The following is a 24,325-nucleotide window of genomic DNA, read 5'->3' on the forward strand; positions in this document are numbered from 1 at the left end:
ACAAGCATAATCATTTCGCATGCTGGTGCCGGTCAGCTCTGTTACTGCACGTGAGCCTGCACAGGAGTATCAGTGTGCTCACTCGCCAGAACTAATAAATTGGGTGCAGCTGGACAGGTTTTTTTCTCATGTACCTGTTAAACCTGCAGCTGTACAGCTCACTGGCTATGATCAGTCTCCTATAAATGTCCTGGGTACAGTTACTTTCACTGTGAGTTACAAAGATAGAACCACTTCAGCAGTGTCTTTTCACATCACAACAGGTGGAGCTAACATCATGGGGCTTGATCTTTTCCTTGCTTTAAGCTTTACAGTATCAGACTTTGAGGGTTGCCAAATTTTGCAAGTTGTGGACTCCTGGCTACAGAGGTTTCCGGCCTTATTCACAAGTCTTGGCTGCATCACTGGCTTTGTCCACAAGCCGACGATTAACCCAGACATGGCCCCAGTGATTCAGCCCCTTTGTCGGATTCTGCTGGCACTACGTGAGGAGGTCTCTGTGGAGTTGGAAAGGTTGCAGGAGGCTGGCCTCATTGAGCCAGTTGATGCTTCACGTTGGATATCAAATCTTGTTATGGCATGGCAAAATCTGCTTGTGTGTGAATTTGAGGGAAGTTAATAATGCCATAATTCCTGATAAATATCCATTGTCTACAACAGAGGAGCTCACAACGCAGTTTCAGGGCTCAGCCGTTTTCACTAAATTGGACTTGGCACAGGGTTATTTACAGGTGTCATTACATGCTGCTAGCCGGGATTTGACTGCTTTTGTTTCTCACTTGGGGGTTTTCAGGTTCACACGGATGGCTTTTGGATTAAGCTCAGCTCCAAGCTGTTTCCAAAAGATCATGTCACTACTACTGGCAAACATTCCTGGTGTGTCGATATATTTAGATGACATTGTGGTACATAGCCCCACATAAGAACAACATGATATTTGTTTGCAGCAGGTATTGCACCGACTGGAACAAAGCCAGGCCATCTTAAATGTTGAAAAGTGTATTTTTTGCGCTCCAGAAATTGACTTTGTGGAGCACAAACTTACACGCAATGGCATCCAGCCCTTGCTGTCTAATGTGGATGCTATACTAGCCTTGCCGGAGCCTAAATCAACTACCAAGTTGGCTTCATTTTTGGGTATGGCAAATTACTACCTTTGTTTTCTACCACATTATGCTGACACAACAGCACCATTGAGGGCCCTTTTGAAAAAGGATGCTACATGGGTTTGGACTACTGCTTGTACACAAGCAATTCATGACATCAAACAACAGCTCACAAAGCCACCGACACTAGCTCATTTCAGCCTAGCTGCCCCCACTCTGGTCACATGTGATGCCTCAGCTGTGGCATTGGGTGCTGTTCTATCCCAGATAGTTGATGGTGTGGAGCACCCAGTTGCTTTTGCCTCCCGTGCCCTCACAGAAGCTGAACAGAAGTACTCTGTGGGAGAGAGAGAAGTGCTGGCTTGCTTATGGGCTTGTGAACATTGGCATATTTATCTTTATGGCCGGCATTTTACCTTGCACACTGACCACCAGGCATTAACCACTCTTCTGGGCAAGGGGGGGTTCAGGCCACTCTGGCTCCTCCGGTGGGCAGATCGGTTAAACCAGTATAACTTTAAACTACAGTTCACACCTGGCTATGAAAATACAGTTGCTGATTTACTTTCTAGGGCTGTTTCCTTATCCCTGCCTATGGGTGTGGTCTCAGAGGAGGAGAGTGCCTGGATTCACATGCTGCAGGAAGCACTTAAGGGCACAGTGGCCATGGAGGAACTATGTCAGGCTTCCTGTGAGGATGAACTACTCTGTCTGATATGAAAATATATTGTGGAGGGATGGCCAAAAGTTGTGGAGCCAGCACTTCTTCCCTTTTATCGGGTGCGAGATGAACTTTCTTGTTGGGACGAAGTATGTGTAGCAAGGGGCCACCGAACCTTAATCCCTGAGTCTCTCCGGGCAAGAGTACTCCACATAGCCCATGAGGGCCATTTGGGGATTGTGAAAGTAAAACAACGCTGCAGGGACACGGTCTGGTGGCCAAACATTGACCGTGATGTGGAACTGCTGATGAAAGACTGCCCAGCATGTTTAGCGAGTGGCAAGACACTGAGGCCCACACCAGCTCCTTTGAGACCTGTGGCATGGCCGGCATCCCCTTGGGAACACTTAGAAATAGATATTTGTGGGGAACTCCATGGGGCTCCAGCTCATGCAAGGTACCATTTGGTTGTGCATGACTTGTATTCAAAATGGCCTGAGGCCATCTTGCTGAGCTCCACCACAACACTCTCTATCATACGCTCCCTAAGCCACCTATTCAGTCAGTGGGGTTTGCCAAGTTTTATTACAACAGACAACGGACCCCAGTTTTCATCAGCAGTGTTTACTTCTTTTCTCAAAGACAATGGTATTAAACACATCAAAACAGCAGTGTATCACCCTGAAGCTAATGGTGGGGTGGAACGCCTGAACCGTAGACTGAAAGAGGGCATCATAACATACATAATGGAAGGAAGGATTTTTGATAATGCTCTCCACCTAACTCTGCTGCACACACAAGCTTCCCTGCATGCTACTACAGGTGTCTCCCCTGCTTCTTTAATGATAGGCCAGGAACTAAAATTGCCTTTAATGAGACTAGTGCCAAAATCCAATCCTGGTTATAGAGCACAGATGCCCACAAAAGCAGCTCAAAAGGTACTACAGTCACAGTATCAAATGAAACATAATTATGACAGGGCCAAACATGCAAAGTCACCCAGACTGGCTGTTTCAGATTGGGTAATGGGTAAAGCATGCAAATCGCAAGAACAAGCTACAGTCTTACTTGTCAGATCCCATTTAAATTCTAAGGCAACTGGGTCCTGCCACTTTTCAGCTTACAGATGGGTCACGTTGGCATGCTAATCATCTGTGTGTCAGTGCCACCACCTTCATCAGCCAGCACTACACTTTCGGAGACTTCGGTCCTCACTTGGCAGTGCCCCCCAACAGAAGCTACATCTTTGGAGTTATCTTCCCAGAGACTTCCTTCTTCTTCACAAAGTTATCATCGACCTCAAACAGCACGGGTTCCCCCGCATTGGCTCAGTGACTATGTAACAGAAGGTTAAAGGGGAAAGGGGGGAAAATGTTATGTCCAGAATTGAACCCTGTGTTTCTTTAAGAGTTTGTACATAGTTGAATTACTAAAAGACAAGGGGCAGGATGGGAATAAAGGGGGTGTGGTGAACTGGTGGTGTGTGGGTAAAAGAAGGTTGAAATAAAAAAGTAAGAAAACGTTTGGGCAAAACCTGTATGTGACGAGTTTTTGTGTCTGAATACAACAGGTAGGGGCTATGATGTGTTTCCACTGTCAATTCCTTATGATATCCATTTTGAGTTGATTCTTCTTTCCTAGTACTTACCTTAAAAATGGGTCTTTAACATGCACATTTCTCCTATGGGGGATGGGGGTATTGGGGAAATGGAGCTTTATTCACCCATTTGCCTACTGAAGCTGACAGCCTTTACCTCATTATTTTGAAGTCACACTTTTTTAAATTCAAGTTCCATACTCAATGAAAAGTGTTGATGTTGTAAAGAACTAAAACCCAATTAGAGTTCTTCAGAATTACCACAAAGTACTCATTATATTATCTGTCAATTTTGACATTATCCTTATGTGTTGCCAGCTGTTGTATAGGAAGGTTCCTAGCTAGGCGGAGTGGTGGCTCTGAGGCTAGGGAGCTGCACTGGCAATCGGAAGGTTGCCGGTTCGAATCCCGTAAATGCCAATATGGACTCTGCTCTGTTGGGCCCTTAAGCAAGGCCCTTAACCTGCAATTGCTAAGCGCTTTGAGTAGTGAGAAAAGCGCTATATAAATGCAAAAAATTATTATTAAAAAAAAATTATTATTAGTGGTCTGTTAGAACATAAGAAAAATGAAACCATATAGTCCTCCAAAATTGTTTGGTCAGCAAATACCTACATGGTTGCAAAATCTCATCCAGATACATCTAATAGTAGTCATCAAGGTTTTCTGCTTCCACTACTGAACTCAGTAGGTAGTAGTTTCCACGAATCTGTAAATGAAGAGGTAAATGACCCTCCTCATATTTTATACCTGTATGCTCAAGTACATGATTACTCTGGACACAATTAAGATAGTTGGTAGGAAAAGAAAAATCTCTTCAGCTCAGTGTGCAGTGACCTCAACACATTCCTCATAAGGTAGCTGTCAGATCTCACTGAATGACTTCTCTCAGCCCTGGGTTGTCAGCTATATTTAGTGGTTATACACGACCCCACACACAACCACAGGTTGCTTTTCTGTCCTTTATGGCCTCCAGGTTGCCAAAAAAACAGATTCAGATAAAGAGCTGTTGGTACTTCTTATGTATTCAAAATAGTTACTTATTTCAGGTCCACTAGATGTCATAGTGCATTTTATTACTTCTGGTGGTTCATTTACAGCAAGTGGAACTTTTCTGTCTTGGCAATAAATTTTTTAACAGGAAAAGAATGTAGCTTGACATTGATCAGTGTCTGATGTAACTTTGCTGAATAGTGGTACTTAAATGATTCTCAGCAGATGTTGCTACTCTTCTTGCCCTTTCTGCAAATAAAAATACCACATGTGATTGCTCATTTACAGCAAGCAGAACCGTTCATTAGCTCTCCTTTTCCTTTCTTCATCACTCAGTCACCTTCTGTGATGTCACTGCTCCTTTTTTCTTTCTTACTATTGCATTTTTATTGTTCATTATGTAGTTAGTTTCTGCGGTTTGCTTGATGCTCCGCAGATGTTGATGGTCTTCTTTCTCTTTCTGCCATGTCACTTTGTTGATCACTTTGCCTGTAATAAACAAACAACCACAAGTTACTTTGCTGAGGTTGCCACTAGCTAAATTTGTTGAATTTTCTGAACATACAGTCATGGCCGAAATTATCGGCACACTCAGATACACAACAGAAAGGTTGAGTCAACTTTTCTCCATTTTAACTGGCTTCAGGTGTGATTGCTATATTGCCAGCACCTGTTTCTTGCCACAGGTGAGTTCAAACGAGCATCATATGCTTGAAATAAAATGATTTACCCACAATTTTGAAAAGGTGCCAATAATTTTGTCCTGCCCATATTTGGAGTTCTGTGTGGCATGGCTTTTTTTCTCAGTTTTTTTGTGTTGTTCCAATGCACATAAAGGAAATAAACATGTGTATACCAAAACATTTGTAATTGCAACAATTTTCTGGGACAAATGGTGCATTTTCTGGGAAAATTCCAGGGGTGTGTGATGATGCGGGTTCACTGCATGCTCCCGTCTGCTGTCGGGGAGCCCTTGAACCCATCACCGTCGGTAATGCTACCGATGAGCTAAGCAGTGAGGCAACAACATAGCAAGGGGATGGTACAAAAGTGTCGAGTGCTTTTATTAAAAATCCAACAAAACAAGTGTTCAAATTAAATAAAGTGCAGTGCTTCAAATCTTCAATAAATAAATAATCCATAAAAACAGAAGTGCAACGTGGAGGTAAAAAAAAATAAATAGAAAAATCTCCTAAAAACAATGAGGTTAAAATAGCACAGGAAGCAATCCTTTAAAAACACAAAGCCTGGTGTCTTTTACCATGGCGGCTCCCCTGCTACTCCCATCTGGGCTACTCAACAGGAGAGTCGCCTACCTGCAGGAACAGCTGCCTTTCACTCTGGTCCGGTAGCCCTCTGATCCCTGGCTATGTCGGGCTCCAAACCGGACCGAGACTTGGGTTATTTCCCCAGTGGCCAAGGCGCTCACACTGGGGCTAAACCAGCCCAAAGCCTCCTCGACTCCTGCTCCTTTCGACGGTCAGTCGTCTCCTCTACTGGTCACTCCAGCTCCTAAATCGCTCCGCTGCAGCGACCGCTTCCTTCAGCCCCACCGAGTGTCAGCCAAACACTCCCCTCGTGGGCTCACCTTCCAGCTGCCTGCTTTCTCTCATTCGATTCTGCTGTTGCTCGCTCTCCTTCTCCCTCACACCGGCTCTCTCCACCTGCTTCCTGCCTTCTCTTGCTACCTCCCGTTCTCTTCTTTCTTTCCTTTTTTCTTTTTTCCTTCTTCCTCCCCTAGCCGACTTGCGCTTCTATATATCAAGAGGGCATAGCAGCTGTAGCAAATTAGCAGCCCCAGGAACAATCACGGATGCAGGCGGTCTCTCACCAGTGCACTTAGGTGAGAAACGCCCACACCGCGAATCGCCCTGAGAACTGCTTCAGCCACACAACCACCACGCCCCCTCACTAAGCCGCGAGCACGGTGATTATTTATTAAAACTGGCCTTTAATGGGAGCTGGGGACCCGCTATACCACAGGGTGCCGATAATTTCGGCCATGATTGTATCAGGTCATAAGCTTTTGATTACAACCAAGAGGTTCTAGCCCCAGTAGTTCACAAGTAATCATATGACAGACAGACCATAGCATTTTATTATAATTATAATATATAATTTATTATATAATTATAATTTGATTGACTCTTTGAGGGAAAGATGTGTACATTTGTTAGTACAGAAGGATCTCCATCAGTTTTTCACTGTTTCATTTATACTTTTTTCTTTCAGTTCTGAAAATTATCATGGTCAGGACCAGAATAACATAGTATTAGTTGGCTTTTTGAAAGGGATTCCACTTGTAACCAAGGTTGATGCCAAGCTAATGGAGCATGAAAGAATCCCTGATTATATCAGAGAGCCTTTACATGCATTACTGTTATGATTTCCATGTAGCACATGCTATGGTGAAGTGCTCTCACTCCACAGATACTTTCCTTCAAGATTTAAATCACATTAATACTTCAAAACATAATAAAACTTGGAAAAAATGTAATACCGTAGTTATAAATGACTGATTATGTTAACTAACAAATTCACGAAATAAAAGATTTTTTAGTAATGAAGAACTCGGTTTTAGACACAGTTAGACATAGTAAATCCAAATCAGCTTTATATAATTTTCTTTGCTATATTTATATGTGGGGGCAGCATGGTGGCACAGTGGTAGCGCTGCTGCCTCGCAGTAAGGAGACCTGAGTTCTCTTCCTGGGTCCTCCCTGTGTGGAGTTTGCATGTTATCCCCGTTTTTGCGTGGGTTTAGGTTAGGTGCATTGGCGATCCGAAATTGTCCCTAGTGTGTGCTTGGTGTGGGGGTTGTGTGTGCCCTGCGGTGGGCTGGCGCCCTGCCTGGGGTTTGTTTCCTGCCTTGCACCCTGTGCTGGCTGGAATTGGCTCCAGCAAACCCCCGTGACCCTGTAGTTAGGATATAGCGGGATGGATAGATGGATATTTATATGTTATTTTCTAGTTAGAATTTGTCACTTTAGCAAGGTACATTTCACAATCAATTGTTTTCAGTGGTTTTACACAAATAGCATAAATCATATGAGCAAAAGACAAACCACAAGGTAAAATGTATTTTGGTTCATTATACTAAGATTTTCCACAATGATGATTAGAACTAAATAAAAAATACAGATACTGTAAGGTCTTCACCAGTAAATAGAGAAGTACAGATGGTCATCATTTTAAGCAGCTGCAGCATCAACAAAATCTTAAAACTAAACAAAATAAATTATGAGGGTCAGAATTCTTCCTGTACTCCAAGATTATTAACTATAGGGCAAATAAAGTAAAAATAAAAAACTTCAATATATTGACATTTTTAGTGAACAGAACTTCCCAGAATTGGGCTTATTCCTTGCATTTGTTTTGGGGGGCTTCAATTGAAGTGAATTTCCGATATTGTGAACATTTAGATATACAAGGACAGTAGTACTTAGTTGCAGTAAGTACTTAGCCCTATTGTGATCACAAAAATATAAGGCCAGAAGACAATGTATTAGTTCTTGAAATCTACATGTAATCTTTTAAATGTCTGTTTTGTATGTTGGGAGAACCTTTTTATAATTTTCATTACATTTCATGGTTTATTAGTAACCCTGCCTTTTACAAGTAAAATAAATCAAGTAATTGATTAAAAATATACAAAGCTTTTAAAATAAAATATAAATCATTTAATAAATAATGTTATAGTTTTAGAACCTCTTTATCCATACAATATAAACACTTTAAACATTTCACTACCCTCAATTATCAAACATCAGCAACTGCTCCATCAAAAGGCAAAGTAAAACCTACAGTTAGTGTGGATTAATTGTAGTAAAATTCACTGGTACCTTAACAATGAAGAGAAACACAAATAATGATAGGGAGAGATGCAGAAAAAAACAGAACTTAGAGTAAAAATAAACACAGGTAAAACAAACCTTGCTGTCCTCAGGGCCAAACCAATAACACTTAAACCCCTGTCTCTTTGATGGGATTGCTCACACTCTTGCTCATCATGGTACCTAATTCAAAACATTCCCTTACTTACCGGCCTGAGTCATTGCTCAGGTAAAGCAGATAACTAAATAAAAGCTCCCTTTCCATGGTACGTGCATGCCTTTCACTTTTCCTTGGGGATTTTCCAAATCATTGGAACTCGCAGCCAAAATTAGCAATTTGTTTAAAGTGATCAATTCCTTACTCAGTGGTCCGGTGTTCTTCTGTGCTTAGCCCTTTCTTCTTATCCTTCCCTTCATTTTTTTAAGGTGCATTCAAACTTTAGTGTATTTCCATTTTCTTTCTATCAGATTGTTTCTTTAAATTGTCTTTTTTCCTCAGTGCATATTCAAGGTCATTGTTATGTGTATACTGTACAGTGAGATTCTTGTTCGATTAAGAATATTTGATATTCCCAAAAATGAAACAGAGCTAGTCAGCCACCTTCATTTTTCTAAGCACTGAAAATCTACATGTGCACATTTTGAAGCAAATCTCTGCCAAGGTGATGAGTTTCTCCAGGCTCAGAAGGATCCATTTGTATCTTGCCGCTGATGTAGATATTAGTATCAAATCATCTGTAAGTGATCTTACAGGTGGCTAGAGGGTGCTCGACTTAGACTTAGCATTCCACCTCCTCTGACTTGGCCATCGTGATCATGGCTAATGTAGCATCCAGTTGTCCAGAGCAGCTAATAGCACTGTGATGTAATTGGTCCTGAGGTGATTCAAAATGAAGTTTTTATAATAATGTAATATGAGGTCCTTGATCTTACCTATGATGTGATGGCAATCAAGAAAAGCTTTGGCCAGTTTATAGAGCACAGATTACTGTGTGTTGACAAGGTCTAGCCAGAGCACTAACATAACTTATCTCCCTCATATGCTTCTCTAGTTAGCTCCTTGACACTCCTATGTGTTCAATGTATTCTGAAACTTGTGTCCTCACTCTCTCCATGAGCATGGAAGTCTACTTGAAATAGTACAGATTCAGTAGATGATACCCTACAGTCTCTAAAAAGGTGATTTGAGCAGAGTATTTTATACTGTATGTGCATGTACACAAATAATTAAGATTTTCATCTTATCTATTGGCAGATATTCCAATTGTATATGACCAAGCTAGGGTTTTAGGAGTATCTCCACATCCATTCAGGGTCTCTCCATAAGCAGTAGAGAAAGACTACACCTGATCAATAGTCTCTTTCCTGAATCAATGCTGCATCTAGAGGTGAGACCAGTTATATCGTGGCAGTATTTTTCAAATTACTATACAAGTAGTGGCTTTTATCCCAGCAATGAAGGTAAAATCCATGTCTCGTACGTCTGTCAAACCAACTTTCATGCTTAATCCAAAAAGCTATGTGGAGCAGGTCATACTGTAGTTAGGCTAAGTGTGGCACATGTTGAGCACTATCCCACCCTGCCTGCTTATGATTGTGTCCTGGTATCCCTGCTCTTACGCAGAGTTCAGTGCAGTCTATATACAATGGTGTGAAAAACTATTTGCCCCCTTCCTGATTTCTTATTCTTTTGCATGTTTGTCACACAAAATGTTTCTGATCATCAAACACATTTAACCATTAGTCAAATATAACACAAGTAAACACAAAATGCAGTTTTTAAATGGTGGTTTTTATTATTTAGGGAGAAAAAAAAATCCAAACCTACATGGCCCTGTGTGAAAAAGTAATTGCCCCCTGAACCTAATAACTGGTTGGGCCACCCTTAGCAGCAATAACTGCAATCAAGCGTTTGCGATAACTTGCAATGAGTCTTATACAGCGCTCTGGAGGAATTTTGGCCCACTCATCTTTGCAAAATTGTTGTAATTCAGCTTTATTTGAGGGTTTTCTAGCATGAACCGCCTTTTTAAGGTCATGCCATAGCATCTCAATTGGATTCAGGTCAGGGACTTTGACTAGGCCACTCCAAAGTCTTCATTTTGTTTTTCTTCAGCCATTCAGAGGTGGATTTGCTGGTGTGTTTTGGGTCATTGTCCTGTTGCAGCACCCAAGATCGCTTCAGCTTGAGTTGACGAACAGATGGCCGGACATTCTCCTTCAGGATTTTTTGGTAGACAGTAGAATTCATGGTTCCATCTATCACAGCAAGCCTTCCAGGTCCTGAAGCAGCAAAACAACCCCAGACCATCACACTACCACCACCATATTTTACTGTTGGTATGATGTTCTTTTTCTGAAATGCTGTGTTCCTTTTACGCCAGATGTAACGGGACATTTGCCTTCCAAAAAGTTCAACTTTTGTCTCATCAGTCCACAAGGTATTTTCCCAAAAGTCTTGGCAATCATTGAGATGTTTCTTAGCAAAATTGAGACGAGCCCTAATGTTCTTTTTGCTTAACAGTGGTTTGCGTCTTGGAAATCTGCCATGCAGGCCGTTTTTGCCCAGTCTCTTTCTTATGGTGGAGTCGTGAACACTGACCTTAATTGAGGCAAGTGAGGCCTGCAGTTCTTTAGACGTTGTCCTGGAGTCTTTTGTGACCTCTCGGATGAGTCATCTCTGCGCTCTTGGGGTAATTTTGGTCGGCCGGCCATTCCTGGGAAGGTTGACCACTGTTCCATGTTTTTGCCATTTGTGGATAATGGCTCTCACTGTGGTTCGCTGGAGTCCCAAAGCTTTAGAAATGGCTTTATAACCTTTACCAGACTGATAGATCTCAATTACTTCTGTTCTCATTTGTTCCTGAATTTCTTTGGATCTTGGCATGATGTCTAGCTTTTGAGGTGCTTTTGGTCTACTTCTCTGTGTCAGGCAGCTCCTATTTAAGTGATTTCTTGATTGAAACAGGTGTGGCAGTAATCAGGCCTGGGGGTGGCTACGGAAATTGAACTAAGGTGTGATACACCACAGTTAGGTTATTTTTTAACAAGGGGGCAATTACTTTTTCACACAGGGCCATGTAGGTTTGGATTTTTTTTCTCCCTAAATAATAAAAACCATCATTTAAAAACTGCATTTTGTGTTTACTTGTGTTATATTTGACTAATGGTTAAATGTGTTTGATGATCAGAAACATTTTGTGTGACAAACATGCAAAAGAATAAGAAATCAGGAAGGGGGCAAATAGTTTTTCACACCACTGTACAGCCTTAATAAGATACAGATATTTCAGACAAAAGCATTGCATGTTGTAAGGTGTGGCTTCAAATAAACATATCTTACACATTAGGTTGAATCTACTAAATACAAAAGTGAGCATTAAATCATTTAGATGTACATCTGGATGCCCTATGTATGCTTCTTTATTAAAATCATGCCTTGTGGCATAGTTGTTATAAAAAACCCCACAACAGAAATTAAAAAGAAAACTTTTTTGACAATAATTTTTTTCTCATCTTGTAGCTCTTACAACATATTAATGCGATTTGTAATGACTTCTTAAGTGTAAGGAAATACCAACTCAACTAGCTGACATCCTTTTGTTTCTCATCACATCTTGTTCCACCCATGTTATCAGCCTGCCCTGTTTCTTCACCTGTGTGGTTGCTTCCCTGTTCTTTTAAGTGGAATTAGCCATTTGTAGTCTATATTAAAGAACTTAAAAAAGAAGTGAGCTCCGAATCACCTGTTGTGATTGAAAGAGCATTCAGATTTTGCAAGTGAGAGATATGGGTTAGTAGGGGATGAGGAAAAATGTTTGGAGAAACATAGGCAAAAATGAATGAGGAAGTGAAAGCATGGGTATTGGCAGAAAACAGAATAGGTTGTGGCAAGTATAGTAACAATAGTAAATGTCTTATAAATAATCATAATCAAAAAAATGAAGCTTGAGGGTGGTGCAGCAAAAAACAGAACTGCATGGAACTCTTAAGAAAAGTGACACTACTTTTAAAAATGAGCTCAACTTGCCTGAAAAAATCATCTAGAAAAAGGCAAATGTTATTGGGGAATTATTTTATTTTGGTAAAAAAATGTCAGTTTTCACTAGATAGATACAGTACATATGTGCATACTGAATGGATCACAGGGGGAAAATGCATTTTTTTTACTGCAGCCAACACAATCACAATAAGACAAATGCACAGAATACACTCAACATATACAAATACATAAATATGCCCATTATTTTAATATGCTGTATTAAAATAGAAGGAAAAATGTAGTATAGCCAGAGGATATGTAACATCTAGTGGCAGCTGATTTTTTGACTTCTCTAGTGCATTCAACACTATACAGCCCAAGTTGCTAGGAAATAACTTCTGGTCAATGAAGGCTAATGCTACCACTGTGTATTGAATAATGGACTGCCTAACTGGCAGAGCATGGTTAGAAGCTTAAGAACTGTGTATTGGGCATGGTCATGAGTAGCACAGGGGTTCCACCGGAAACTATACTGCTTCCCTTCCTGTTTACACCATACACCCCAAGCTTTAAATACAATGCTGACTCATGCCATCTGCAGAAATTTTCCAGTGACACAGCCATAGTTTGGTTTATCAGCAGTTGGTAGGAGAATGAACACAAGGAACAAGTGAAAACTGAATGGTGAATGATGCACATTGAGCCACCTGCAGCTCAACATCAGTAAGACAAATGAGATAATCGTAGACTTAGACTCAAGCCCACTCTGCCTCTTGCTGTAATTGGTGAAGATGTGGAGGTGGAAAGGAAATACATACACCTCAGGATGCATCTGAATGAAAAGCTTGAGTAAAGTAACAACACAGAGGCTTTATACAAGAAGGATTTGAGTCCCCTCTATTTCCTGTGAAAGTCAAGGTTGTTTAGTGTATATGCAGGCAACATTTACATGTTATCAAGAAGTCCATAGTGGCCAGTATTTTTTATATGCAGTAGTGTGCTGGGGAAATGGCATGAATGCAGGTGATGCCAACAGACTAAATAACTGATTAAAAAGGCTGGTTCAGTGTTAGGAATCTGGAAGGACCCGCTGGAGTTAGTGGTAAAACAAATGTCACTCAGGAGGTGCTTACTATCCTTGACAATGACTCTTATCCCCAAACAAGGTTTTGGCTAAACAGAGGAGCACATTCAGTTATAGACTTATAGACAATGCACGGTTGTTTCTACACTTGGCATCAGTCTTTATAATGAGTCGGTCCTCAGCCAAGGAGGTATTGTTCCCTGTGTGCTGAATTATACTGAGTTGGTGTAGCCTACTGTATATCTTAACAGACAGTGACACTACAGGTATGCCAATATGTTGTGTCAGTGACTGACATTCTGTACTGTGAAATTGTATAAGTACTTGCAATTCTAATAACTTTGCACTTAGTGCATACCTACTCTTTGGTAATTACATATTGATAATTCTTGTTACATTTATATTTGTACATCTTGCCCGAGGAAAGGGCCTAAGTTGCCTTGAAAGCTTGCAAATTGTAATCTGTTTAGTTAGCTAATAAAAGGTGTCATTTTGCTTGATTTCTCACTACATTCATAATGACTAGCACGGTACAACACCCTAGTACTATTTGTACCTTTGTTAGCATACTTAAGAACCCAACAGGTCTGCCTCACAAGGCTTACAGGTCCCAACATGTTATGCAGGTGTCTGCGTGGAAATCCTAAACCAGGGATGCTGCCGTTTAACGTATTGGGGGATAAAATATTCAACAGTCTTTCCCGGTCCTTCAATTGCACTGTCCTCCTGGCCGGATAAGGGTCCCTGCTCAATCTTGTTTGTAACTCCCTAATTATCTATCTATCTATCCATCCTCCCAAGGGGCGCCTTTTTACTTTCTCGTATACATACTATACAGAAAGTATAGGAATTGTGAAAAATTCAACCTTGAGATTTTGATGAATCTTGACGTTTTAGACCTTCCTGAGTCTGAAAATACCATATTTGAAATTATGTCTGTGTGTGCGTCTGTGTGTAAACACGATAACTTGAAAACACTTTGACCTAGGTCAATGAGATTTTGAACACCTGCGTTATATTAAAAATAAGGAATCCTATCAACTTTTGGGCCAACTATTATTAATTTTATTTTAATTTATACATCATCAGTTTAACAATAACATGTAAACATTGAACATGCTATGTAAATATAAAGGTGTAATGGAATAATAATTTGCTACATCCCCATCGTGTTCCTGGTAATACATTTAATTTTATTATATTTTTTTATTTCCACATCATTATCATAATTAAATGTAGCTTAATGCAGTTTTACATATAGCAATTTATTGGAGCAAATATTATATAATACTAACACATTTTCCTATGTTTTTAGGTGTCTATAACTCTTTTTACTTTGCATGTAATCTAGGTAATGCATATGTAATCATGAATAAATATTATTTTAATATAAAGTTTGATTATAAATAGAGATATTATCAATTAGTTATGATGAGAAACAAAGTGATGTTTAAGAAATATTGCGCAACTGGAAGTGGTTCTGATGACCTTTTCCTCTATCACAGTATACAAGAAAGTCGAGGGGAGCACACTGCTGATTTTTTGTTTATGGCAGTTAGATGCTTTACATTTTTAATTTCTCCAAAAGTAGCAATCATATAATTCTCTTAAATAACAGTAAGGAAATGCTTAACTAAGTTAATTGTATTGTTCAGTACACTCTGCTCTTTGCCAAAAATACAATTCCAGCTCCCAGAAATTAATGAGTCTGGACTTAGTCACTGTGTTAGACAGACTTAGCATTGCTCTCAATCATCAGTCTTTATTGTTTCTTCACTTTTGTCTTTGCAAATTCAGTTCTTTCTAATGGGTTGGGCCTTTGGCCCATATAAAGCAAAATGACAAGTGAGCTGGTAATAGGATTGTTTAAAGTAGGTTTTGATTATGTGTGTCAGAGATGCTTCAATATGGAATCCACAGAGATAGATGAATAGAAAGTCACTAGCTGGATGAGTTTGAATGAAAGCAAATGAACAAGCAAAAGCTTAGTCACAGGCAGAGACATCAAGTTATAAACTAAAAGTGTAAATGGCTGAGCAAAACCATAATTCAAGGTGATAAAGATAACTACATACAAGAAAATTCCTAGAACAGGAGTACTCAACTTCAGTCCTGGAGGTCTGCAGTGGGTGCAGTTTTTTGCTTTAACCAAATATTTAATTAGAACTGATTTATTTACTATTAAAGCAATATGTTTTTGGGGTCTTAGTTTTAGTTAACTTGTTTGTTACAATTCAGAAACCTTAATTGCCTATTGTCATTTTAAACAGCTCCATTTTTTTAACTGTTGCCTTTTTTCTTAACCAGCCGTCAGTTAATAATGAGGTGCAAATGATAAAAGAACCACCAGCTCTCCAGCTATCATGCTTCCATTTAAACCAGTTCTTATATATGCATTGTGAAGTATCTATGTAAAGACAATGATTTGAAATAAATGTGAGAGTAAGCATGGACCAAAAGATACAAATCTTTCCTGGACCACAAAAAAATGAAAAATGTTCTAAGAAAATTAAAAATATACAATGTGATAAAGACTTATCTAAGAAGAGTGAACGCAATAAAAAGTAATCTAATTAAATACCAAGTGTCACTATCTGCTAGGCCTGACTTCTAATTGCAAAACTGGTTGGAATGAAAACCTGCACACACTGCAGACTTCCAGGATTGGAGCAAACTACCCCTTACCTAACATGAATACTTAGTGAACACACAAGAAAATGAGTTTGTGATGGAGTCATGGATAAGCCACAGATGTCTGCTTAAATAACTGAGCCATGGAGATAAAGCATGTCCTAGGTAGTGACCAAAAAGTTGATGCTACTACATGGAGGGAAGAAACTAGAAGTGTAGACATGAATGTAGCCTGCACTTCTGTTTGACGTGTGTCAAACACACCTTTGTGGAGTCACTATTGTTTGTATTTGTTTTGAAATATGTGGAAAATGTGTTTTTTTGCATTAATTCTTGAATCACTAAAATAAGGAGTTGCATTTTATTGGTTGGTTAAACAATTCCTTGCAGAAATGTTGTGTATTGTCTTGCATTTTTAACAATTTATAAACCTGTTTTGTGCCATTTTTTTAACATTTATATTTAATTTATGAAATTTTTCAAATTGTTTTCACTCACCCTTTACATTTTATTATGTTTTCACAGCTTCTGTTATCAAGTGCATTCATGTGGATAATTGCACTTAGTGGACTGGTGAGTAGTATAGAATGTGACAGCAGGCAAAAAAGTGGTAAGAATGATTTATTGGAAGGTATAGTAATAATTAATTTTATTTATATAACATATTGACATATTAATATATTTAATAGAATAAATAAACTAAAAACAAGGTGTAAGCATAGAAAAAGTCCATAAGAAAGAAATTTGTAAAAGGATATGAATATGTTAAGGCCATCATGTTTACCCTGCATGTTCAGAGTGATGCCAAGAAGACCAAGCATATACATAGTGTGTATATTTACTAACACACATAACTAGAAGTTTATGTCATATGGAGAAAATAAAGTATCAAATGCAATGAAAGAACCAAGAACATCTGTTGGTACTATAGACCTGATCTTGAATCCTTACACACTTGCTTACTTCTCTCATTCTCGGGCACGGCAAAATGTTCCTCCTTCTTCACCACCCATCTGTCTCACTCACGTTTTCCATGCTAATTAAGCTTTTACCCTGCATTTACTCTCCTTCCAAATCCAGTGTGAGCAGCTTTAAATCTCTTGTTACTCATGGCTAAGAAATGTAATCAGTTCCTGGTTCAAAAGTGACCTAACTTCAGTCACAGGTCCACCTAATAAGAACCTCTCCCTCTAGTGGTTTCTGGTGAATCTGTTCCATTGAACTTTCAGTTGACCTTAAAGACCTGGGTCAAAGTTAGTCCTCTTCATTCGCAAAACATGAGCTACAGAAGCCTCTTGTCTGTCCTCTTTGGACTCATTCCAGAATGGGTATCCTAATCAAATGTTCCTCAACTGGTTGCCATAAGATCCATAAGTCCTTGTGATTTTTATCTTGCTCTCCCAGGCCTCACTCTATCTTTAAATAGCAGGTCAGTTACCCCTGTCCTCTGCTGGGTGTCATTCTTCTTTCCCTTGATTATTTTGGAATGTTCAGTATGTTCTTAACATACCACCCTCAAAAGCCCTCCTCTCCTACTCCTAACTCTTTATCTAGAGACCTTCTGCTGTAATTTAGTTTTTACTGTGACACACTGGTAGTGAAGTGTACTATTTCACAAGATATATAAAACAACACCAGTTTTAAGAAGTAAAGCATCAATCAATGGCTAATTAAAAATAATCAATTGCTCCTTAAACATGAGTTGGTCTTTAGTTGGAGTTTTATTTTACTAGTTCTAGGTATAACCAGTAAGTGTGTTCTATGTCAATTGAACAAAATATATATCTTTGTAATACATTTAGATGCTAGGCCTCCCAACAGTTTATATTTATGATGAGTAATATGTTAAATTTAATCATATAGACAACTGGTAAACAGTGGAGTACTTCATTTTTAAATGTAGTACAGAAGCTTCAGCAGGATATACTGGCAGAGTTCAAACTCAAATATAAGGCATTTTAGAAATTCAAATGATAGCAATGAAAACATGTATTTTCTTTCCCGAGTCAGGGAAAGTGAGGAATGGCCTTAATTTAAATATATCTTGTGAAGAATCTCACAAGATTTTACCTCTATGTGGTTCAGAGCTTAATTCACAAACAATACCTATAGATTATTGTCCAGTATGTTGAACACAAAAGGGTCCAGCTTTAATTCAATGGTATCTGACTCCTGTTGGCAACCAACAAATGAGATAACTGCATCTTTCCTATTTTAAGAAAGAAACGCTTAGTACATCCAGAAGTTAAATGTTCTGAATACAGTTACACGAGTTTATCAATTTATCCCATTCACTTGGCTTGTAAGATAAATAGAGAAAAACATGGAATCAACACTAAAGGCATGATATAAATAAAATTATACCGAAAACAGAGCCTGGCAGAACCCCATGTATAAATTGACTGGGGGATGATCTACACCCATTAACTGTGACTATAAACTGACAACCTAAAAAAGTGGCCATGTAATAAATTTTAGACCCAGCAGGATAAATGGCCATTTTGGAAATACTTGGCTTCAGCAAAATCCCTGTGATGCAGAGGATACAGCAGTCTTTTATGTTTCATTGAGAATTGATCCAACAGTGTAATTCATCAAACTTGCTGTCCTGCAACTCCATAATATCCAGCAAACCATTGTGGTCGCTAAAGTCTGTGTGAATGCCAGCTGGGTTTCACAAATAAGCTACCAAAGTTTTTTTTCTGGAGCAATATCTGTCTCATCTGTATATTAGCAATCAAATTTGTGAGATAAATTCCTTTACATTTGTTTTCTCTTTAATATATGTAGTCTAGGACTTTGAATCTCAAATACAGGAGTGATTTATCATAGCAATTGAAAACTGAATGTGCCTTTTAGTCAAATCAGGACAAGACACCACCAAGAAAAAAACAGAGTAAAAGAACAGAAAAGAACTAAGTATGCCAAGTGCCTGTACCATCTTAACACTGTGAAGGGGAGAATATTTTTTAAAAATAGTTCTTTTTTCTGGGGCTGTCATATTTACTAGCAATGACTTCAAATATGTGGAGTCCTGACAAGTAAAGATTGTGTTGTTTTTAGAAATGTGACATATCTTAAGAGGAGCTTGTCATGTAATCATACTGTAATATTTAGTATAATTATTAATACTCTCTGCAAGAAAGAGCTTACCTAAATCACTTAGGACTTTATAAGGATTGTTGAAGTATTTTATAAACCAGAATCAAAGAAAAGATTCAAGAACTTCCATGTTCTCTTCAATTCAATTTTTAAACCTGATTACTCCATCACAAGGGGCATGTGGGGCAGTAGCCTATACCAGCAGCACTGGGCACAAGGCAGGAAGTAAGTCTGGAATTGACTTGAGAACTTATTGATACTAATACTAATATTTGATCATTATAACCTATTGAAATATACTGCATAACGGTTATTATAAATTTGTAAATCTGGCCCACCTTAAATCCCTTCTCACCTGTCCGTCAGCGTCTTTTGTCTTGTAAATGTGTCGCTCAGCAAAGCAGCAAGCAACCTGCTATACCATCTCCCCCACCGCCACAGAACGGGTAAGAAGTTCCCCAACTCAAGCCTGGATTATCTTGGAGTGAAGTGTTGGAGTTTTAGAGGAGAAATAATAGATCGTTTTTTGGAGCCCATACATTTCATGTGTGTTCCACGTCTTCAACAATCTATGTAAACACATAGTTAAAACATAAACGTTTTTCATGTTTTAGTAAATGACGAAATGTATAATGTGTGAAGGGTGAAGTCTAAATATCAAATAAACACTTTCACAAAAGGTGCAAGTGCAATACGACAGCTTCCATGGTGCAGCGGTAAGAACTGCTGACATGTAATCAAGAGGCTGCGGGATCGATCCTGGGTGCTGCGCAAATTTACCATCTTGAGTAGTGAGCTGCTCTTATTGTTAATGTTATACAATAAAAACATACATTTGATTTGCGTCTGTAGCAGCTGGTGTAAATTTATAGTACTTGTAAAAGTTAGCGGTTTTTTTTTTTTTCACTTTTATTCTCTCACTCATGATCATGATACATACCCACCCATGTGACGCTGTTAGTTTTTGTCTGAAACTGGGAATAACTGTAGATGTGAGTGGTGTTTTCAGACAATGGAACTGGAAATTCTCTGATCTGCTGGGATAAAAGCTGACACACAAATGCTGGTGAATCTGCTTTCTTGTTATCTCACTGTCACTTGATTTTTTTTAATTCAGTTTTATTGAGTGTCCCTGCTTACGCTGAATTAGTATGCACATTATGGTCCATGATGTCAAAGCCGCACTGACAAAAAACAGAGACATAGGTATATATGATATTTGAAATGATTAATTTTATGACTTGTATAGTACATTTCAGAAAACATTGTGGCACTGATGCAACATTATTCATATTGTTCATATTCATTTGCATGCCTTCTTGTGGTTGTAATCAGTGGCCGCGTTTTTTTTTTTCCCTCGATCTTGCCCAGTCTCCACATTTTGGTGTTTCTTTTGTACTCCAGGACATGCGGAGAAAAGAATAGTACAGAGAGGTCAGTTCTACGCTATATGCAGTCATCAAATTCAAATGTTAACAGTTCGCACACACCTTCCTACATTTACGACATTGCCTTTTCTTGTAAGAAGCGACGACGAAGTTCCTTTGCAAGGTGAGCAAAGTACACTCTCTTCTTTTCTCAGTGGACCCCGGGCATTCCTTGTATAGTACATGTGCGTTCATCGCCACCAGGTTAGGCATATTATAGCACACAGCAACCAGCCACCCGCATGCTCATGCTCGCACTGAATAAGCTCACGCCTTCTGGTGTATGATGTCAACACAGCACCAGGCAAAAAAAGAAAGAGACAAATATATGTAACATTTTGGAGAAACAATTTGATGACCATAATAGTAGCAATCAGAAAACATCATCACAATAATGCAATATTATTTGAAAACCAACAGCGTCAGATTGGGTGTAAATTTATGGTACTTGTATAAGTTACCTTTTTTTTTCAGTTTTATTCTCTCAGTCACGTTCACGCACTCCCCATTCCAAACCCAACCCCCCCCCCAGAAGATCTAACATTAAGTAATGGCGTCAGCATAAATTTACACCAGATCTGACGTTGTTCGTTTTCATTTAATTAAGTACTCTGTGGAATATACAATATAAAATCAAGTTTGACTGTTTGCTGGAAGATGGTTACAATAGAAGGAAATGGTACACTTACACGTCACACCTTCAATAATAAATTTCTTACAAAAGAAAAAATACCAAGCAGATTTTTCCAAAAATTCAACCTTTGTTAGACATCTCACAAAAGTCTAGCTCAGGGATGTCAAACTCCGGTCCTGGAGGGCCGCAGTGGCTGCAGGTTTTCATTCTAACCATCTTCTTAATTAGTGACCAGTTTTTGCTGCTAATTACCTTCTTTTGCTTTAGTTTTAATTAACTTGACTCAGGCCTGTTAGTTGTATTTTTTTTCCTTAATTAGCAGCCAAACAATAATGAAAAACAAAACAAGTCATCACATGACCAGCTCATCTGTGAAAATCTCAGTAAGATTGATCTCTCAGCTCACCAAAACATTTTGATGGTGTTCTTAGAAAAAACAGAAAATCAACAATTTTGGAAATGTCTGCTGTAGCAAAATGAGAGCAGCAACAGGTCATGGAATTAAATAATGGGCTTAATTAATAGCAAGAATTGGCTTCTCATTAAGAAACTGGTTGTAGTGAAATTGTTTGGAGCTTGAAGACCCAATTTAGCTTGTCATCTGTTGGTTCGTTTCATGTCTCACTTCTGTTTCGCTGTCATTTATTAAAGGAAATAATCTATTCAGAAGACTGAATCCTTAAAAACAGGCCTATTAAAATAAAGGGAAAAGAAATTAATTAGCAGTGAAATTTGCTCTAATTCAAATTATTTGCCCAAGTGTTATTTGTGTGAAGTTTGCCTGTTTTCCCCAAGTCAATTCTGCTTTTTCTCAGGGTTTTACAGTTTTTATGCAGCATTCCATAAACTGGGAAGCTAGTTGAGTTGATTATTCTAAAGTATCTTGGTTTGATCTTGGGAGTATATACGAGTGTGTTATATTTCAGCCAGGTTCCTGCCCTGGCTGGGGTTTAATTCCTTGTTTTACATTCTTTTTATTCAATTTTGTGCCATTTATTTATGTTAGTTACTTTTGTGAATGATTGGCTTTGTTTCCTTTGACTGTATTATGTTTCCTGTGTTTTGTGGGTGGTCTCCCCAAAGGCAGGGCAACCTGCCCATCACCACTAAAAACTGCCCTCAGTCCTATAAAGGCGAGGGTTTCCCACAGTTCCTGGAAGTTCATTCAAATATGCTAGGGAGCCAATGAGTTTATTTGTGTTTTCGCTGTGCTTGTGGTTTGCGATATCTATGGATTCTTTGACCTTCTGCTCTGTTTTTGACCTTTCTCTAGGTTACTGTATAGTAATTTGGGATTGGATTGCTTTATTGTTTTGAGCATATCATTTTTGCCTTTTGCCTCATTATGCTAGAGCATTTTTGGTAAGAACAATTCTTTTATTTTGTAAAAATTCTATGTGGCCTTCTGTGTTACCATGGGTTTTTGATGGGATTTCCCCCACTAGTGGGTATTTTTGAAATTATTCAGGCCTTTTGAGCTCTGGGACTCTCATGTGGCATAACAGAGTGGGGCTGTGATGGCATAACAAATAATGTAGGATTGTTTGCTGCCTTGTGCCCAGTTCTACCAAGACCCCCCTTTGGATCAATTGGGGTTGAGAATGTTATATTTGTTGCTATCACTTTGCTTAGCAATTTTTGCTATTCTATCACATACCATTTTGATTTTTTTATATCTGCAGCACTAGAAACAAATATTTTTCATTGTATTCTAAACTATGACAGTAGAAAGAACTGAATTTTCTTTCACTAGATTCTGCCTTGAGCTCATTACTCCCAACGTTGACACCTTTTGCCATTGACTCAAAGATTACCAGACTGGTTACAAACAAATTCTGTACAGAATTCTTACAATATGCAGCATAAATGTCACTGCTAGATTATTCCCAGCAATAGTAAGAAAGAGTTACTTTCTTTTTTTCATTTACTGGTATCATCCATCTGCTCTTCCATTTTTGAACACTCTTATTCCAATTCATGGTCAGTTACATTTGTAAACTTCTTTAGTATCTTTGGGCTGGAAGTGTGATTCAAATCTGGATGAGATACAGTACTAATCCAATGTAGGGATTCTATTGTGTCAACAAAAGGAAAATGAATGACTGTACTTACTTGATTTTAATATTATAAAATCAGTAAAGCTAAAAAAAAATAATAAATGTAAATAAATAATAAAAAGAATAGGACAATGGTAAATAATTTAAAAAAGGTACCGTAAGTGCAGTTCTCAAAAGTCTTTAAAAATATTACCACTCATTTCCTGATGGGCTGCACATTCCAGCCCACTAAACTAACAGACAAATGACATTTAGAGTGATGGTCTGTGACACCCATGTAAGTGTAATTTTTTTGTCATTTAAGAAGTCAAGTAAACTCAGTGATGTGTAATCCTCTTCAAACAACATTTCCTCTTTCTAATCTCACTGTGGAAAATTTTGGCAAGAAAGTGTAAAAGTCAGCAGGAATTGCTAATGTAAATGTTAAAAAATATGTATATTAACTTTAACTGTCTCTACTTGAATTCAAAAACAAGTGTTTTTTCATTGTATAGGGCACCTTGCCCATGCTTTACTCTGTGTGACTTTTAGCTTTTCCTGTCAGGATGTGGTTATCACCTTCTTATCATATTTTAAGAAAACAGAAAAAAATGCAACAGATAATATTCAGGCAAATTGGCAACACTGTTGCAGAAATATGGCTACTGTCATTCTGGATAAGATTAGCAAATCTTTTAATTTAAGCTAGACAAACAGCACTGTAGATTTAGCTCATTAATTGTGCATAAAAAAGGCTGTATGTTTATATATTATGTAGAAGAATGTAGAAGGGCAATGTTTTTATTGTTATCCTGTATATCTATAAGCTGTTTATATTATAAAAATTCTGTTTATTTGCAATGAATTATTGGAATGTCAGATACATTTATTACAAAAGTATTTTTTGGTGTTGAACATGGTGCAGAATAAAAACACAAATTTCTAAATAAGCTTCATTTTGTATAACTAAAATATGACAAAGTTTGGCATCAGTGACACACAGCAGCATGATTCGTCATTGATGGAAGGATAGTGTGAATTGGTTTGCCTTTTATGATAGTCAGCCTTGAGTCAACTTTTTGAGAGTACAAATCATTGGCAATGACCAATAATGTGAAGATGCCAGACACAAATATAACTAGTTTAAAGTGTTAGATAGTGTGGTGGATTGCCGGCTTCTTACTCCGGCCATCACCCCCAGGCCGCCAGGAGGAGCTCTCCGGACAAAGTGGACGTGCC

At 38.5% G+C, this 24,325-nt stretch overlaps 2 protein-coding genes across 2 annotated transcripts in view; one reads left to right on the top strand and one right to left on the bottom strand.

Annotated features, from left to right (window-relative positions):
* Window positions 1-24,325, bottom strand: part of rpl24 (ribosomal protein L24) — a 730,678-nt gene that overhangs the window by 343,809 nt on the left and 362,544 nt on the right. The window lies entirely within an intron of this gene.
* ubac2 (UBA domain containing 2) overlaps window positions 1-24,325 on the top strand; it is a 335,736-nt gene that overhangs the window by 243,820 nt on the left and 67,591 nt on the right. The window contains exon 6 of the mRNA XM_028799950.2: window positions 16,413-16,460. Within this exon, the coding sequence (XP_028655783.1) occupies window positions 16,413-16,460 (48 nt within the window). The remainder of the gene's footprint in view (window positions 1-16,412; window positions 16,461-24,325) is intronic.

Source organism: Erpetoichthys calabaricus, chromosome 4 (assembly GCF_900747795.2).
Source record: "Erpetoichthys calabaricus chromosome 4, fErpCal1.3, whole genome shotgun sequence".
Taxonomy (NCBI): domain Eukaryota; kingdom Metazoa; phylum Chordata; class Cladistia; order Polypteriformes; family Polypteridae; genus Erpetoichthys; species Erpetoichthys calabaricus.